The sequence below is a fragment of the Furipterus horrens genome, unplaced genomic scaffold (assembly GCF_987537825.1).
Source record: "Furipterus horrens unplaced genomic scaffold, mFurHor1.1.pri manual_scaffold_17, whole genome shotgun sequence".
NCBI lineage: Eukaryota > Metazoa > Chordata > Mammalia > Chiroptera > Furipteridae > Furipterus > Furipterus horrens.
This window is the reverse complement of record NW_028327187.1, coordinates 13,823,922-13,844,269: the sequence shown is the minus strand read 5'-3', so window position 1 is coordinate 13,844,269 and position 20,348 is coordinate 13,823,922. Positions and strand designations below refer to the sequence as shown.

At 38.8% G+C, this 20,348-nt stretch overlaps 1 protein-coding gene and 1 pseudogene across 2 annotated transcripts in view; both read left to right on the top strand.

The window, feature by feature from the left end:
* ZDHHC15 (zDHHC palmitoyltransferase 15) overlaps positions 1–19,950 on the top strand; it is an 87,395-nt gene extending 67,445 nt beyond the window's left edge. The window contains exons 10-13 of one of the 2 annotated variants that reach the window (XM_090263898.1): positions 1,558–1,661; positions 11,109–11,168; positions 13,241–13,319; positions 18,948–19,950. In XM_090263898.1, the coding sequence (XP_090120024.1) occupies positions 1,558–1,661; positions 11,109–11,168; positions 13,241–13,287 (211 nt within the window). In that variant the 3' untranslated portion in view covers positions 13,288–13,319; positions 18,948–19,950. The remainder of the gene's footprint in view (positions 1–1,557; positions 1,662–11,108; positions 11,169–13,240; positions 13,320–18,947) is intronic. The other variant, XM_090263897.1, reaches the window with a different exon arrangement.
* Positions 3,291–4,165, top strand: LOC149990572 (leucine-rich repeat-containing protein 59 pseudogene; annotated as a pseudogene).
* Positions 19,951–20,348: the final 398 nt, after the last annotated feature.

The window sequence follows — 20,348 nt, the reverse complement described above, 5'->3', positions numbered from 1 at the left end:
AATAGACACAGGGATGTTAAGAATAGTAAAGGAGAGAGAGAATCCAAAGAAGTTACACCCATGACCCACGGACATGAACTAAGGGGGTATTGCTGGAGGGAAGGCTGGTCTAGACAAAGTGGGGGGGCAAAGGGGGAAAATTGGGAGAACTGTAGTAACACAATCAATAAAATATGCTTAAAAATCAACTCAAAATAGATAAAAGACTTAAATGTAAGATGTGAAACCATAAAGTTCATAGAAGAAATATGAGCAGTAAAATCTCTCACATTTATTTTCTGAAGTATTTTTTTCTGATATAGCTCTTTGGGCAAGGGAAGGAAAGGAAAAACAAATGGAACTACATCAAACTAAAAAGTTTTTGCACAGCAAAGGAAACCATCAACAAAATGAAAAGACTACCCACTGAATGGGAGAATATATTTGCCAGTGATTGATAAGGGGTTAATATCCACGGTTTACAAAGAATTCATACAAGTCAACACCAAAAACACACAAACAAACAAACAGCCCTGGCAAATGTGGCTCAGTGGATTGAGCACTGGCCTGTGAACCTCAAGGTTACTGGTTCGATTCCCGGTCAGGGTACATGCCTGGATTGTGGTCTGGGTTCCTGGCTGAGGGTATGCAATAGGCAATTGATTAATGTTTCTCTTATACAGTGACGTTTCTCTCCCTTTCTGTCTCCCACCACTCCCCTCTCTCTAAAAATAAATGAATAAAGTCTTTAAAAAACAAATAATCCAATTAAAAAGTGGGCAGAGGACTTGAAATCTGTTAACTTTCAGTCAAACACATTTGTGAACATGATAAAAGGCAGAGGTAATATCAAATGAATAATGCGGAAGTCACTTCTACAGATTTGGAATGCATTCAGATATATAGACTCTAATGTTCAAATTATAACCCACTTTAGTTAGGGCCAGCTCAGTTTCCTCAAAGGCATTCCATCTGCTAGTGGCCACAGATTAACCTCAGAGGTAGTCCTAGGTTACCACAGATATCCATAAATTGGGTTCCACATGTGAATAATTGCACCCAGAATCTGCACTCTTAGGGATGCCTCACTGTTTCTTTTGCCCAATTCTTAATAACCTTTCTGCTATACAGGCCAAAGAGTGGGGCATTCAGACAGTATTATCTGTCACCAGTTCAAAGCAACTTATCTCTACTGTATTCAATGATACTGAATCTGGCAATTTTCTTTGAAAATTTAGAAGCAAACAATAAGATAGTGGCATATAATTGAGATCACCATATTAAATGATATTTATGCAGTGTTTTATACACACATAAGATGTTTTTGTTTGTAAGTAGCTCTTTAATTTGTTTCTTACAATGCCCAGTCAAGTGATACAGACAAACAAGATATAGAAATTGAAGGCAATACAGCAACTAAATGATGCTATTATAAGATTCTATTCCACTACAGCTCTAGCAAATAGGCTAAATGGTTTAAATGTTGCTAAGAACCTCCTTCTTATTTCTAGTAGGATTATTAACTTACCAAAAGTCTATGTCAGTTGCAAGAAGTCACTGCCTTCCTTTTCCCACCAGCCCTGGTGATGGACACTCCTTCCCTATGAGGTCTATGAATGAGTCGCAGAATCCACTGCTAGCAAACGAAGAGGCCTGGGAAGACAATGATGATCACAGCCGAGGTAAGTAGGCTCAAAAAGAAGGAATTCTTTTCTCCACCCAGCAGTCCAAGCACTAATAAAGACTATGTTGATACAACCATGGTAGTGTGGTGAGCAAACAGGGTCCAGAAAGATTATATAACATGTCAATCTTGTAAGTTCCCTTTGGATGGACAAGGACAAGTATGGGCAGATTTGTTTAGCAAATATGAGTGGCTTAGGTAGTATGAGGTGGCAACTTGGGAGGTTCATCACCAGCTTGTGATACCATGATAAATAGTCAGATAAATCAGAAAATATAATGAACAGTGCTATGCATTTTTGTAAACAGTTCTGCCAGTTGGTCACTCATTGTCCTTTGCTTGAGTTAATTTAATTAGTGGGCAACAGCTTACCTTTTTCTACCCCGATTCATTCACAGTGGTTATGTTTTCTGTAAAATCTCGTTCCTGTTCTCTTTTAGAATGATTTAAATACATGAAAAAATAAAAGATAGCATTGCAGGCAAGGCTACAGATGCATGTAGTCTACTTTTCTAAAAGGCAGAGGAGCAAAGGAAAAACAAGGAAGCAAACTTTGCCCTTCCGCCTTTCTCCCACCAGATTATTGGGTCATCTTGAAATATTTTTGTGAAGAGCTGAAAGTTAAGTTCTCAAGCCATGTACCTCCATTGCCACCTATTCTTTGTCTTTGTGTAATGCTATGCTTACCACTGTGTCTTCAACATTTATTTATGTTGCTAATAACAGGCTTCAGAGGGTAATATTTAGTGGCTGGTCCCAATAATGCAGTAGCTGACAGAAATTTTGAGTAATAACTTGAGGCTCATTAAGGTGGGGACAGAGCTGGGAAACAAGCCTTTCTAAATATTCACCCACTTAGATGATCTAGGCCCAGATTCTGTACCCGGAAGTCCAGTTTTAGAGTGAATTATGTTAACAAGACTAAGGAAAGCAAAGCAGTCCCAAATCCATAATTCCAAAAGGAAAGTGTTCTTGCCAAGCCCAAAGAATTTGTAACGGTAGAAACTCCCTTACCTTCTCTTGCTGACTCTATTGAAAAACTGATTGTGTTTTGATTGACCTTCCTTCAGGTATCAGTCCTTTTTTTTGGATATTTTATTGATTATGCTGTTACAGTTGTCCCAATTTATTTTCCCTTTACGCCCCTCCATCCAGCAGGTATCAGTCTTTTTGAACAGACTTTTACTTATAGCAGTTTCTAGTAAAGGTAATAATTTTTATTTTGGTATTAAAAAACCCAAACTAATAGAAACCAGAGATTTACAATGTCTTAACCTGGTTTAAAATATCTCCATAATGGAAAAAACAATTCATATCTGAGCCTGGTGTTGGCAAGTCTAGATGTAGCACTACATTATAAAGAGGTTATTTTCTTGAGCCAGTTTCCAATTCCAGACTTGATAAGAAATATCCAACCATAAAAAAGGTATAGCATCACCAGTGGGAGCTGGAAGCAGGGATCATAATGTGGCCAGGGGGCAGACAGCGGTGGCAATTTCATACCTGGGGCGGCAGAGGACACAGGTGTTGTTGGTTGGGTGCGAGTTTGCTGAGCTGAGGAGGTACTTCTTATGCATCTCCTGCCAACCAAAGCCCCAGAGTGAGGACCTGCTCAGAGTGTGTCACCATGACCAAGGCCAGTAGCAAGGGCAGGAATCTCCATGGCAAGCTGGATGGCAACGAACTGAACCTGAGCCTCAGTGACCTGAATGAGATCCTGGTCAAGGAGCTGGCTACCCTTGCAAAGGCCACCATACTGGATCTGTCCTGCAATAAACTGACTTCTCTACTGTTGAATTTCTGTGGCCTCACATACCTGCTGCACTGGACCTGAGAAAGAACAAACTGCAACAACTGCCACAGACCTTGGCTGTCTGGTGAACCTCCAGCACAATATCCTCAACAGTAAGTTGGTCATTCTGCCTGGCACCTTTGCTCAGTTCAAGAGCCTGAAGTGGCTGGACTGAAGGACAACCCCCTGGATCCTGTCCTGACTAAAGTGGCAGGGGATTGCTTGGATGAGAAGCAGTTTAAGCAGTGTGCCAACAAGGCATTACATACAGCACATGAAGGCTGTGCAGGTGGCTCGGCAGTGAAAGAGGCAGTGGCAGCTGGAAGTATTAGAATGAGAGGCCAAGCAGTGAGCTAAGGAGGCTCAGGAGCAGGAACTGCGGAAGTGGGAGAAGGTGGAAGAGAAAGAACACTGGATAAAGGAGTATGGTGCCCTCAAAGCATCCAAATGGCAGCAGAATAAACCTAAGAAGGAAACAAATCAGGTCCTGAAATCCAAGTCTGGTTCTTTGTCCCGTTAGGCCACCCCAGAAACACAAGTGGTCCTGGGCTGTGCTCAAGCTACTGCTGTGCATGGCCAGTAGGCTGGTGGCGAGACTGGTGACAGAGATGCAGCAGCCTCTGCATCAGCATGATCACCATCTAAGACAATGCGTTCCGGATCTGTGTAGCTATGATATCCTCCAGTGGGAGACCGATTCTCAGCAGTGACCTTGTCTTCAACAGCTGCTGCCTCCCAGCCTTGGAGCTTCGATTCCTATGGAATTGGATTCTGCTGGACACAACCTCTTCTTAGTGTCAGACCTACCTGCAATCTCAAATGGCTGCCAATGGGTACCTGAGACTTTCTCTTTGTAGGACTTCTTTGTTCCTTAGTCAGGGTTCCCTGGTGGCATAATAACTGGGAGGGAGGGACAGGAAGAAACCTGCCTGCCTAAAGGAATAGGCTTGAGGGTGGGAAGAGGAAAAACAGAGCTTTTTCTAGTTGTTATACAAAGCTATGTAAAGGCGAGGCTCATTTATACTAAATGGTCAGCTGTCAATACATTCATACTTTTATATGTCACAAACCCCTTCTTTCATTTCTCCGAGGGTAGCCAGGGCAGATCAGGAGGCAGTGGGTTGTTATTGGGGACTAGGAAAACATCATACTCAGCAAATCTAGCCTAAGTTGGAGGGGAGGGGCATACCTATTTTCTTAAGGAGCCCAGGTATTCAGACATTTTAATGACCATACAAAACCTCAGGCTTGGAAAGAAACTTCAGGACTATCCACTCCAATAAACCACCTGCACATAAGGAACTTGAGGCCTTCCATGACTCGCTTAGAGCCTCCCAGCTAGTTTGAGATAGCTGGACTCCCACTCTGGTATCTCCGCCCCCCCCCAATCATTTTGCCTTCCTTATAATGTCCTGAGAGAACAGAACTCACACAAGAATTGAATATATCTTAACCAGAGTATTGAATCTTTCATGTAGACAGATTTATGATATACAAATAGAAATCTCAGTAATAAAGGTCTTGGGCAGCTCCTGTGGAGTCCTGCCCCTACTTATGTGGCTTCTGTAAAATACCTAAATTTTAGACCATTAACTCACTGATTGCCTGTAAACAAGAAAGTGGACCCTTGCAAAGCCACGCTGTCTGTGACAGAGGTTAGTAGTTGGTGTGACTAAATGCCTCAAAGGCAACCTGAAGATTCCAGTGTTATAGAGACTGAAGTTAAGAATTGTTTGATCCTAGACCTAGAACTACAGTTACACAGTGAAGGGAATCCAGTAGCATCATGGCATTTAAAAGTGGTCAGGAACTGTGATGACTGGCATAAATAAGGGTAGGACTGCCATTCTCTTGTCTGCTAGAGTATGCATTTTCTTGCTCAGTGCCTCCTTTGCTTCATTTTGATGGCACCTGTATGTAGGGATCAGAAATGGCTGTGTCATGGTGCTCATTCATTGAAATCTCCCAACTGCAAGCTCCTTCCCTCTCACCCAGAAGAGCAAAAGCCTATTATGGTTCAGAGACAGAGGATGAGGTCCAGCTTGTTAGACATCATGGCCCAGTTGGGTAGGACTGCCACATGTGACTGTCCTGATACTAGAAGAATAGACTTTTCTCCCCCAAGGATAGCTGTGCTGCACAGGCCCACATGTTACTCAGGCTCACTACACATTCCTTTAGTCTTCCTCCAAGCTCCAGAGCCATTGATACAAATGCTTAATTGAAACTAAACACATAGTACATGAAAGAAGATTGAGAGAATATGAAGTTGGCGTAGTGATCAGACCCATTCCCTGGTTAGTTGTGGCAGCCTCAGTGGGTCAGAGGAAGACTGGAACACATCCAGCCTAGTAAAACCAGTCCATCAAGAACAATTCACTTGTGATCTCAAGATTTGATGCTGAGGTTTTTTTGCATCTTCACAACTGTTAAATATGTAACTGAGTGGTCAAAAAAAGGTATACTATTTTATAATTTAGAAAGTACTTTCATATACTTTTTTCATATCCTTGGTCTCTCACAATTTTCAGGTTTAGTAGGCATTATTATTAGTACCATCCCCAATTTATAATTGAGGAAACCGAGATTTGGAAATGTTAAATACTTATCCAACATCATATAGCAAGGAAAAGGCAGAACTTGGATTTACAGTAAGGTATTCTGTCTGTCCTTTGGACAAATACATCAGAGACATAGTGTTGTGATTGGATGCCATCTTGTTGTCTGATGCGTTCAACACCTTACATAAACTGTAAAATCATAGACTATAAACAGTCTTTAGCTTTAGCAAGATTGCTACACCATCCCAGGTACATGAAGGTTTTTTAAAGTCCATTGAAACAGATTCCACAATCCTCCTTTATCACCCATTACAGTATCTAACAAATTTAACTATTAGAAAACTGTACTTTTCTCTAATACAAGTTCTTATGCTTCACTATTTGTGCAGTTGATTCTGTTATCTTTTAAATTTTTTCTCTTTTTTTTTCCAGGTGTATGATTCTGTAAACATCATCTTTGTATTGTGTGCTCAGTATGCCAAGTCCAGTTTCCTTCCATTACCACATGTCCCCCTACCCTATCCTACCTGCCTCCCACACCTTTTCCCTCTGGTAATCACCATGCTGTTATCTGTGTCTATGAAGGTTTTTTTTGCTTAATCCCTTCAACTTTTTTACCCAGTCCTGCAAGCCTCCCTCCCCTCTGACAACTGTCAGTCTATTCTCTGTTTCTATTTTGTTTGCTAGTTAATTTTGTTCATTACATTCTACATATGAGTGACATGATATGGTATTTGTCTTTCTCTGAATGGCTTATTTCACTTAGGATAATGCTCTTCAGGTCCATCCATGTTGTTGCAAAGGGTAAGATTTCCTTCTTTTTTATGGCCAAGCAGTATTCCATTGTGTAAATGTACAACAGCCTTTTTATCCACTCATCTAGTAATGGACACTTGGGCTGCTTCCAAATCTCTAAAATATAAAACCAAAAATTTGCTTGCATTTGCTAATATAGCCTTTGGTGTTAATGATAACCAGGGCTTGGAAGAATTGATCTCATTATTTTAAAATGCTGGACACTTATTCAGAAAAATATTGACTTCAAACTCTAGAATATTATAGGCCTTAAATATACCCTAATTTTCTACTCCTCTGTTTGGTCAAAAACAGAACTTTTTTTTGTATGAGGCTATTAGTAACTATTCCAGGTAGAAGAGGATTCTGATTTATTTTCAATTTGGTACTTTCTGCTGCCATGATAATCCATTAAGAAAAATAAAAGACCTCCAGTCAAGATGGAGGCATAGGTAAACGCTTGCCTATTTGCACAACCACAGCAAAAATTACAACTAAAGTACAAAATAACTATCAATCAGAATCATCAGAAAATTGACCTGTATGGAAGTCTGACAACCAATGAATTAAAGAAGTCACATTCATTCAGATGGTTAGGAGGGTCAGAGATGCAGAGACATGGGGATGCAGAATGGATGGTCTCGCCCCCACGTGTGGTAGATAAAAATCAGGAGGGTTATCTCAGGAGCAAGGGATCCCAGCCCTACACTAGACCACCCAGCCCAGGGATCCAGTGCCAAGAAGATAAGTCCCACAACTTCTGGCTGCAAAACCCAGTGGGTGTTGGGGCGGCAGAAAGAACTGTGGGATTCTCAGGCATCTCCTCTTAAGGAGCCTGCAACAGACTTAGGACTTACACAGACTCACTCTTTCTGGGCTACAGCATGGGGTCAGCAGCTGGAAGGGCACCACTGGCATATGAGGGGAAACTGAAGTGTCTGGCATCAGGGTGAGTGCCGAGGAAAGCTTTCTCTTGGACAAAACTCCAGAGGCCAGGTAGCAGCCATTGTCCCTTTTTTGAGCCCTCCCCGACACAGAGCCACAGAGCCCTGCACCATATCTGAGACCATCAACATAGTTCCCAGAGGTTGCCCCACCCTGGTGATTATCTAAGGCTCTGCCCCATCTGACTTAGCAGTGTGCTTTTCTACATTAGGTCACACTACTAAGACAGGGAATCAAAGCAGCTCTACCTAATACATAGAAACAAACACAAGGAGGCTGCCAAAAGGAGGAGAAAAATATGGCCCAAATGAAAGAACAGAACAAAACTCCAGAAAAAGAACTAAACAAAATGGAGATAAGCAATCATCAGATGCAGAGTTTAAAACACTGGCTATTAGGATCTCAAGGAACTCATTTGGGTACTTCAACAGCACACAAAAGACCCAAGCAGAAATAAAAGTTATACTAAGTGAAATAAATAAAAATTTACAGGGAGTCAACAGTGGAGTCGATGAAGCCAAAAATCAAATCAATGATGTGGAACACAAGGAAGAAAAAACATTTAAACCAAAACAGCAAGAATAAAAAAGAATTTTAAAAAATGAGGATAGAGTAAGGAGCCTCTGGGAAAATGTCAAATGTACCAACATTTGAATCATGGAGTGCCAGAAAGAGCAAGGAATTGAAAATTTAACTTGAAAAAAATAATGAAAGAACCCTGGCTGGTAGATTGAGTGCCAGCCTGTGAGCCAAGAGGTTGCTGGTTCAGTTCCTGGTTAGAGCACATGCCTGGTTGTGGGCCTGGTCCCTGATTGGAGGTGTGTGAGAGGCAACTTGATCGATGTCTCCCTCCCTCTCTTTCTCCTTTCCTTCCCTCTAAAAAAATTAAAAAATAAAAAATGAATGTTAAAAAAAAGTAAAAATAAGTACTTTAAAAAAAATGAAAGAAAACTTTCCTAACTTGGTGAAGGAAATAGACATACAAGTCCATGAAGCACAGAGAGCCCCAAGAAAGTTGGACCCAAAAGGACCACACCAAGACACATCATCATTAAAATGCCAAAGGTTAAAGATAAAGAGAAAATCTTAAAAGCAGCAAGAGAAAAGCAGATAATCACCTACAAAGGAGTTCCCATAAGACTGTCAGCTAATTTCTCAAAAGAAACTTTGTAGGCAAGAAGGGGCTGACAAGAAGTGCTCAAAGTGATGAAAAGCAAGGCCCTACAACCAAGATTACTCTATCCAGCAAGGCTATCATTTGGAATGGAAGGGCAGATAAAGTGCTTCCCAGACAAGGTAAAGCTAAAGGAGTTCATCATCACCAAGCCCTTATTATATGAAATGTTAAAGGGACTTATTTAAATAAAAGATCAAAACTATGAACATAAAATGTCAATCAATTCAGAAGTATCAATAATTGAATATAAAAAACAAACTAAGCAAACAAGCAGAACAGAAACAAAAACCATAAATATGGAGATCATTTGGATGGTAATAATTGGGAGGGGAAGAGGGAGTATGGGGGAAAATGTGCAGGGATTAAGAAGCGTAATTGGTAGTTATAGAATAAGAAGGGGAATGTTAAAAACATAAGAAATGGAGTAGCCAAAGAACTTATATGTATGACCCATGGACATGAACTAAGGGAGGGAGGGATTGCCAGAGGGGATGGGTGGTACTGGGTGGAGGGGAGTAAAGGGGGAAAATAGGGACAACTGTAATAGTATAATTAATAAAATATATTTTAAAAAATAAAATTAAAAATAAAAAGTTGAACTAATAAGAAAAATAGCAGAAGAAATACACTAGTATTTATTAAAGCTATAATATTGGACTCATAAGGAGAGTTATGCGTTATTGTCTCTGAATTCAAGGATCTTGCATTTATTTGGGGAGATAACATATACATGAAAAGTTGCCTAACAAAACACAGTACAAGATATGTTTTTGATTAAATAAATAGAGCCATAAAATTTATGCTAGAAGAAATAAAAGGAGAGTGTGATTACTAAGGGCTGGGCTGGTCAGGAAAGCCTTTACAGAGGAAGTAGAATTTGGGGCTTAAATACTAGATAGAATTTGGATTGATGGCAAGGAATGAAGAGGCAGAATGTACAAGGAAAGTTACAGGCTGTAATGCATAAGACTCCAAGCTAAGTAAGAGGGATACGAAGAATGTAGCCTAGAGTTTAAATGGTAAGGGACAGATGGGGACTCCTTAAAGTAAGGGACTTCTCACCTTTATTTTAGTATTCTCTGCAACCCTGGTAGAATAGGCTTGCATTATAGAACATGATTGCTAGATTAATTCAGCAGGTGAATTGTTGTCATATCAGGTAGGTCCTTAGATATGACTAAGAACTCTATTTTATGAATTATATGGAACTACTAATGGTTTTGGAGAAGGGGCATGATGTAAGGAAAATGTTTTTGTAGGAAGATAATGAAGTTGTACTATCAAAGCACACTTCCACCCTGTGACAGTGGCTGCTCTAACTCTTAGACCTTCTGAGAGGATTGGTAAGAGCCTGTCTCTTCATCAGAACTCAGACTTTCCAAGTACATCCTGCACATACGAGCACTGGTTCTGACATAAGAGGCCTTTCACATCAAGAGCTTTGTTGTTTGAAAGTATCTCTGGGTGATATTCTATGCAATCACCTCCCAGTCAGACAGCCATTGAATCTTGCTTGAAGAAAAGATTACCTTATCATTTAGTTTGGGGGCACCTAACCAGACCTCTGTGATTATGCTTGAGGAAAATTAAAATACTACCATAGGACTTAGGCAAGATTCTAAGTTAAATTCATACTATCTACCTCAAAGGCACCAAGTGGACCTTACTTATTCCCATGCATAGTGGTGATAGGTAGGGCCAACTGTGGAACAGTCCTTAGTCTCAGTTAATTCTTTTGCAGCTGTCTGTATAAGAATTCCAGATATAGGCCTGTACTAACATCGTATCAAACTGATCTTCCCATGAGAAATATACATATGATTACATATGATTAGGTGCATGGTTCTTTTCCACAAGGTTATTTTCTCTCATTGCTACGTATAAGAGGCATTACCATTATGGGGGAGCATGTCTGGCTGGTTAACTGAAAATACAGTATATAGGAAAAAGAGAGGGGAGAGGGAGAGACTAACATTTGTTAAATTTATTTCAGGAGATAAGACACATACATGAAAAGTTGCCTAACAAAACAATACAGGATATGGTATTTGACCAAATGAGTAGAACCACAAAATTTGTGCTATAGGAATTCTAAGGGGATTGGTTCCCATAGGCTGGTCTGGTCAGGAAAGGCTTTACAGAGAAAGTAAAAATTTGGTCTTAAAAATTATATAGGATTTGGACTGGTGGAAAGGAATGAAGAGGGAGAAGATACAAGGAAAGTCACAATTAATGGTAAGTAAAGGGGGAGGGTCAGAGTTTCTTTCTTAAAATCAATATGCCAAAAGGCATAGTTTGGAGTGGCAAAACTTTTGTTCTCCCTCAAGTGGTAGTGATACAATTAAGTATAAATTTTAGAAAGATTACTCAGGTACTAATATGCAGAATGGCTTGAAATTTGGAAATACAAGAACCAGAAAGAGCAATAGATAGTTGAGCATGTGTCACAATGGCTTCATGAACAGTGATAACACTAGAAATGTAGAGGGAGGATCAAAGCCAGAAGACATTTTAAAAAACTTGAAAGAGTCCCAGTGACTAGAGAGATCTGGGAGGCATTTGTATAGAGATGATAGTTAAACCCATGAGAGGTGTAGAAGATAATCAAGTGAGAGAATCAAGGCTCAGAAAGTACATACAATGTAAAATTTGGAATCACCTAAGCAACGTTGACATCCCTCCGTGTGGACAAGGAAATGAATGGAGAAAAAGAAAGTCATAGGGTAAAGATAGAATCTTAGATGACACAATTCAGGGGAAAGCATCACAAAAATATTGCAAATGACAGAGTATCACCTTGTTATACAGATGAAAAAACTGAGGTTGGGGAGGTAGAGTGACTTATGTAAGGTCATGAAGCATTTGCAACTCAGCCTAAGGTCTTCCAGATTCCACATTGTGTTCATTTCCCTACTCTTCCCAATCTCTGAGAACCAATGGCTAGAAGAAGTTTACATATACTGTTATGGTCACTTCCCAAGTATCAGGGGTTTATGTGGGAACATAAGATTTTAAAAGAAGACAGGATTTCTAGGACAAGACAGGAAGACAACCAGATCTGACAGCATACACTAAGGCTAAAATGGCATCATTCTTGGTTGAAATTGACATGTCTTGAATAATGGTGAAATCATTACAGCGTAGGCAGCAGAAGCTCGCGAGGGTTGGCAAAGTGATTAAGTGCAGATGGTAGAACGAGAAGGTAAATTGACTTCCTAAATTCTGCATTTGATTCTACTTGTCAGAGCCTAATTTTTTGAAGAATCTGCATTTTTTCAATTTAGTCCTCACCAGGTGATGACTCTACCATTGCAGCCTTAGCTTAATCTCCCCTGGGAGTGAAACCATGAAGGAAGGTGATAATTAGGTTTTTAAGCTCAGGCTTAATGTCTGCAAGCCTAATTTTAATTCAAATAATGGCTGGAAGGAAGGGTCCTGTGCCAAACAGGTGTGTGGATTGCAGTGGTAAAGAGTGAAAGAAACGCATTTAGCGGAATAATAAAAGCCAGTTTCTGAAATGGTGCATTGCCCATCCATATCCACAAAACTTTCAGGCAGCCAACCATCAGCAAGAAGTAGCAAGACAAATAGTGCATTGCATTTCCAGAATTGCCTTTCATACTTTATCAGTCTTTACACCGTTGTCCATGTCCATGAGCCATTTATACATATTCTTCGACTAGTCCCTTCCCCTTCTTTCCATCATCCCTCTCCCTACTCCCCTCTGGTCACAGTCAGTCTCGTCTGTTCCTTGTTTCTGTGCCTCTGGTTCTATTTTGTCCATTAGTTTATTTTGTTTATTAAATTCCTCTTATAGGGGAGTTCATACGGTATTTGTCTTTCACTTACCGGCTTATTTAGCTAAGCATAATACTCTCCACTTCCATCCATGATATCACAAAAGGTAGGAGTTCCTTCTTTCTGCTACATAGTACTCCATTGTGTAAATGTACCACAGTTTTTTGATGCACTCATCCACAGATGGACACTTAGGCTGTTTCCAGCACTTGGCTATTGTAAATAGAGTTGCAATGAACATAGGGGTGCATAAATTCATTTGAATTAGTGATTCAAGATTCTTCGGGTATAATCCTAGCAATGGAATTACTGGGTCAAAAGGCAGTTCCGTTTTTAGTCTTTTGAGGAAATTCCATACTGTTCTCCACAGTGGTTGCACCAGTCTTCATTCCCGCCAGCAGCGCACAAGGGTTTCCTTTTCTCCACATCCTCGCCAGCACTTGTTGTTTGTTGATTTGTTGATGATGGCCCTTCTGACTGGTGATCACCTTCACTTTTCAACCTTACAGATTATCCAGAAGGTTCATCATCTCTTGCGGTGGAAACAGAAACGTAGCAGTTTTCACATTTCCTGCATCTCTAAGACAGGTCAGTATTCTGAGGGAGACACGTAGAGAGCAACTTGGACTGTTAAGGGGCAATTTTGGGAAGTACTAGGGAAGGAGTAAGTTCTCACCTTGGTGAACAAGATGTTAAATTCTTCACTCTTGTATTATTCATATAAGTATAAATTCTAGACATAATTTTCCTGTGTAATGCACTGAAACAGATACCTTTACTCTCTGTTAACTCACACCAGTCATTTGGACTAAAAGATCCCCAGGGTATCCAGAAACAGCCAAACATCCCATTCAGGTTATGTGCTTTTATACTACGAATTGTAAATCTTGTTCTGGTACATTTTAGGCCTCTAAAATGATACAGATTATGAATAGGTTTTTTTTTTTACTTTATTTTTATTGTTGACACTATATAGATGTCCCCATTGCCGCCCTCCCCTCCGCCCCCTCTGCCGGCCTCCACCCAGCCCCTGTATACCCTTCCCTCTGGCCATCACTACCCTGTTGTTTGTGTCCGTGGGTCACACATATATGTTCTTTGACTAATCTTCACCTCCTTTTGTCCAGTCCCCCTCCACCACTTCCCCTTGGTCAACTGTCAGTCTGTTCCATGTATCCATGCCTCTGTCTCTATTTTATCTGTCAGTTCATTTGGTTCATTAGATTCCAGGTCCTTTTTGCCTGAGTCCATTATATCAGTTAACAACCTACTCTGACCCACTCACAGGCAAAAACACCATCCCTATACTCCAATTCTCCCCAAATGCTAATTTGTCCAGCAGTATCAGGCAGCCTTACACATGAGATTCTCTTTGTTTAGTGAAAAGCTAAACAGCTTTCTCTTTGCAACATTCACGAGTAATAACCGAGTGTAATTCATTATTAAATGGACTTTTTTTTTCTTTTTGGTTTTTCAATTACAGTTGTCCCATTTTTCCCCCATTTCTCTCTGCCACCAGCCCACCCCCTCTCCCGCAATCGTATCCCTCCCCGTTGTCCGTATCCATGGACATTTTTTAGTGCTAGAAATACCATTGGGTTCAAAGCTCTGATCTGAAAAGCCTTCCAATTTTATTCCCATGAAAAAGCTAGCAACTATTCAGAAGCCTGTCAATCTGTTTATGAGCTCTTGGGTCTTCACTTTTTCCCCTTATAAAACGTTGCTGTGTGCCAGTACAGTTACTGTATAACATAAGACCTTGTATTTGCCAGCCACTTTGCTATTGTACTTGGTGTATGTTATGATCTCATTTAACCTTCACAGCAACTCTGTGAGGTGAATATTATTATTCTCATATTACTCATGAGAAAACTGAAGTCCAGAGAGGTTAAATCACCTATCCAGGGAGTCAATGGATAAACTAAAATTGCAACCCAGGTCTGTCTGACCTCTGAGCATGCTCTAACCACTGTGGCACTACATTTAAAAACATGACTTTGACTATTTACCAGTACCTTCACTTACAATCAAAGGTTAAAAAGTGGGAAGAATTAAATGTCTTTTTATCCAAAGCCCTGATGAAATGTTTGATATTTAAGTGAGACAGCTCGTATGGTAGCATTTAGATTTCACCTATCCATGGTGTGCACCTCTCACATTTTCTTATTTTCATATTTTACTATGGATATTCTATGAAGCGCTACTACTTTGACATGTTAACAGATGTTAAAGGGGAATGAAGTTCTCTGTTGAAGTAAATTTAGGGAACCCTGCATGAGAAAAATCAGAGTTGTCTTTACCATAGGGATTCCCAAGACTTTTACTATACAAATGAGTTTTGTGACTCCCCAAAATGAGGATGTAGTAGCCCTGTGAACCTATTTGACTGAACTTCTTTTATTTTGTGCAGATCATGGAACCTTGTCTTTAGTGTAGTACTTATCAAGACTTACAATATATTAAGGAACTTTGTCAATCCCCCCAAATGGAATAAATCTTGCCAAACTTATATTACCATATCTCTCTTTTTTCAGAACACCTTGAATGAATGTTAACTCATAAAACATATTTTTATATGATTTTCTTGGAAAGGAAAATTCCTTTTAAGCAATGCTTTTCCCAGGGAACTCTGTTAAAATAAGTTAAATGATTATTTTTGTGGGAAGAGTGGGAGAATCATTTCAAAACTTACCAAGATATGAAGAATTTTTAATGTGTACAGATAATTACTATAGTGATGTTTATAAAAGCTCCAAATAGAAAACAACCTAAATGTCCATCAATAACAGAATAGTTGGATAAGTATGTCTATGTCCAAACTATTAGATATTTTATATGTATTTTATTTTAAAAAGTTTTAATAATTAAGATATGAAAAATGAAGTGAATACCCATCCATTTACAACTTAGAACTAACGAATGCTAACATTTTTTCATTTTTTTCTCAAATCTTTGTATATAAAAATTATTGCCTTAATTTTTACACAAAAAGCACTGATCCCAGATGATATTTTCTTCAAAATGAAAATATAAACTTGGAGAAACATTTGTAAAGCATATAAAACAAAATTTAGCATCCTTAATTTACAAAGATCTTGGAAATCAGTTATAAAAAAGAAAAACACAGCAGTTAGAAAATAGGCAAAGGTACACTTGACAAAATGAAAGTTAAAATGAAAAATAAACATAAAATTTGTTGAACTTCACTAGAAAGCAATGCAAATTAAAAATACCCCAAAATAAATTTTTGTCTACAAAGCAGCCAATTTGTGAGTACCTAGTATTGGCAAGGATATATGGAAAACAGGTGCTTTTTAAATTTTATTGAACTTAGTGGGGTTACATTGGTTAATAAAATTATTTAGGTTTCAGGGTTACAATTCTATGTAACCTATATATTATATTATGTGTTCATCACTCAAATTTACCACTTACCCCCCTTTACCCTCTTCACCTCCCTCATCCCCTTTCCCTCTGTTAATCACCATACTGGTGTCTGTGTTTATGAGTTTTTTTGCTTAATCCCTTCACCTATTTCACTGAGCCCCCCAACTCCTCCTTCAACAGTTGTCAGTTTGTTCTCTGTATCAATGAGTCTGTTTCTATTTTGTTTATTTTATTCATTAGATTCCACATATAAGTGAAATTATATGGTATTTGTCTTTCTCTGACTGGCTTATTTCACTTAGCATAATACTCTCCAGGTCCATCCATGCTGTTGAAAAAGGTAAGATTTTTCTTCTTTTTTATGGCTGAGTAGTATTCCATTGTGTAAATATACCATAGCTGTTCTATCCACTCATCTACTGAAAGCATCTGGGCTGCTTTCAAATCTTGGCTATTGTGAATAGCACTACAATGAACACAGAGGTGCATATATTCATTCAAATCAGGGTTTCAGGTTTCTCTGGATATATTTCCAGAAGTGGAATCACTGAGTCATAAGGCAGTTCCATTTTTAGTTTTTTGAGGAAACTCCATACTGGCTGCACCAGTCTGCATTCCCACCAACATTGCAAAAGGGTTCCCCTTTCTTCACATCCTTGACAGCACTTGGTGTTTGTTGATTTATTGATGACAGCCATTCTTGACAGGTGTGAGGTGATATCTCATTGTGGTTTTAATTTGCCTCTCTCTGATGATTAGTGATATTGAGCATCTTTTAATATGTCTTTCGGCCATCTGTGTGTTTTCTTTGAAGAACTGAGTATTCAGATCCTTGGCCCAAAAGCCAATTATTGAGGCGCAAGGGTTGGTGCAAGGGAAGTCGGTTTATTGAAGAGCCAGCAGTCTGAGAAGAGGGAAGACGAATGTCACAAAGGCCATCTTAACATCTCTGTGTAGGCAGGGGTTTTTATTAGCTGGGAAGGGGGAGGAAGAACAAAGGAAACTGATGGGAGGAAGGGGGTTATGGGTTCACCATTGAAAGTGCAATGTGTGACTCAGCACAGTATGCTCCAATAACCATCTCAGAGCCAGTCAAGCATCAATCTGGTTTTTGTCATCCTGGTTTTATGGTCAAAGGCAAACAAATGTGCCGGAGCCAAAATACCTGAAAGCTGGAGTCTGCTTCCTTTTTAGGTTAGCTCCTAGAATCCTTTAAGGAAACGGGCAGTTTATCCATAGCTACATGTACATTTACAAGTCATTATTTACAGAAACGATTTTAAGAGAATGGTGGTGTGGTTTACACCAGTTAGTCTGCTGACAGTGTGCTCTTTATTCTGACTTGAAGGGTGAGGAAAGGCGAGCTCTCAGAGGTTGGGGGAAGCTGGTCAGGCTCTTTTGCTACGTTTCTCTGTCTGAAATGCTGATTGCCAGCCACTCGTGGCCACACCTCTGTGCTTCCTCTCTGCCCAGGTCACTGGGCTCAACTGCAGTTTGTACTGCCCACTCCTGCAAGAATGCTCTCTAAAATCTCTTTGCTCCTACTGGCTGAAGGGAGTGCCATTCCACAACCTGATTTCTCCCCTCTCCAGGCTGAGTCCCACAGTGAGTGCTGGGCTGCAGGACTGTGTCTGTGGCTCATCTCTGTTTTTCTCCTTTCCCATCTCCCCACTTCGCTCCCACTTGCCCACCTTTAGATGTTTCAATGAGTGGATCTGTCAGACGTGTTTGCGCATTGAGCAAGAATCCTTTGTTGAATTATAGCTGTTCAAATTGTTGAAACTTCAAAGGGAGAGAGAGACAAAGGGGGGACCTCTCATACTGGCAGTCCTCTGACCTAGAATCCATTTTCAAAGTATATTAAACATATTTATACTAGAAAAGATAAAAAAGTATGAAGAACATTAAAGTCACCCATAATCCACCACTGAAAGACTACTTAACATTTGGCTCTGTCCCCTCCAATATTTTCTATGAATATATATTTTAAACATTGAGATCATATTGTATTCAGTTTTAAGTTCTGCTTTTTTTAACTAATGCTGAAATAATTTCCCATTATATGACGGTATTGTTGTTTATGTAACCAATTCACTGCTGTCCAACATTAAGATTTTATCTAATTTTCACTATTATGAATAAGGGTCTCAATAATATCACTGGGCATAAACCTTTTTCCTAATAATCATTTTCTTAGGATAAAATTCTAGAAGCAAAATCAGTGGTACAAACTGTTTAATGACTCTTAATATATATGCCAAATTGTTTTCCAAAAAGCTGATACTAATAGTAGCTACCTGAGTGCCTACTGTATGCCAAATATAGTTTTAGATAGATTTTATTATTCCTAGTTAACAGATGAAGAAACTAAGGTCCATTGATATTATTTGTCCAGAGTCACAGAGATAAGTAGCAAAGCTAGAATTCAAATTCAGAATTGCCCAATTTCAAAGCTCATGTCATTTCCCTGTGAAATTTAAAATATAAATTGTTTTGCATGGTGATATTATTATATATTTACAGGAGAAAATGTGGAACATACAAGTAGAAAGTAGAGAAAATAAAAATAAATTACCCACAAATCCATCACTTACAACAATTTAGTGTAATTCCTCAGGCTTTTGTTCCAGATATAATTTCTAGGTTAAAAATAACTAAAATATTGCATATATAATTTTGCATTCTGCTTTTATTACTTAATATTTTTAATGCTGATCCATATTCTTTATAAACATAATTTTAACAATTGCACATTATTGTCAATGGATGTTACCATGTATATATTTAACTTGTTCAGCTTACCTGTGAATTTCTTTTTTTAATTCTCAGGACCCTCTATCTCCCATGAAGCTTACAGAGTTCAATGTTGGGAACCATTCTAATCTTCAAAATAAGTCACCATGGCGGATTGAAAGCTTCACTATATGAAAGCATTTTATCAAATACTTGCTGTGAAGATAGGTATTTCAGAACTTTACAGGTCATTTAATTTACTGACTGAATTCATCAATCTGGTAGCAGTTAATACCATTCAGTCTTCCTCTCTTTCCATCTTCCTCCTGGCCTCAATCTGTTAAAGCCTAAATGTGTATAAATCTTTCTCGGGGCTACTTTCCTTCTTATAAGGTAAAGCAGAATTAAAAAGACTTTCTTGAGGTCGTTAACTCCCTGGAAAGTCTATTAATCATATATATAGGGTCTTTGTGCTATTGAGGGGAATCACACTACAGACTACATTTGCTGCTTGTGTACATGTGCATTTACAAGCATGCATATGTGTAGTACATTTACACAAAATTCTGCTATGGTATTGTGAAAATCAAGTTTAAAAATATGAGGTTTTTATTCAATTTTTTTTCCTAAATAGCTATTTAAATATATGCTGAGCTGTGAACACCATCCCTATATCAGGTACCTAAAATTCAAGAGAGATTCGATACACTGTGATCAGGGTCCTCAAATTGGGAACTGAACAACAAAGTGAATGTTAAACCTGATTTCTGTCATAGATGTGTGGTGTTCCTGAAAGTACTACAGCTAATAGGGAAGATCAGATCAGATTTCTACTTTATTAAATATAACAATTAGTGTTTTATAGACTTTTAATGCCAGCCTGTGGTAAAATTCTCTAATTGCTTTTATTCTTTTTTTGTTACCTAGCTTTATTTTAGCCTTTATGAGTTATTGTTATGATGAAAGAAAAACTATAAGCCTAAGTTATGGACCATATATTTTGTTAGGGGGGTTAGTGGTGATTTTCAGGTTTCATTACAATACTATCCATCATGATAAAATTTTACAATTGAAATTGGCCTAAGGGTTAACACTAAAGATCCATGTTTTCACAGCAAGTGTTAATGTAAAGATAATGATAATCTAACAGTAATATGACAATCCTTTCTTTTTTGTTTCTTTTTTTTTTTTTTTAGTGTCAGTGGTATCTCAGCCATTAAGAGAGTTTACATTCATTCCCCATTAACTTATAATCATTCATTCTTTTAGTCCTAGTACCTAAATTAATGATCATGGACACTAATGTTGTTTCTTTATTATAATAATACCTAAGAGTATTGATGATTTGTATTTCTCAGGCAGTGCTCTAATGCCCAACTCTTGACCATGGAAGCCCCAGCTCTTACAGAGACCAGTGAGTGTTATTGGCACCTTACAGATTATCAAGGAGTTGAGCTATTGGAGAAATGTTAGGTTTACTAAATTATTTTCCCTAAA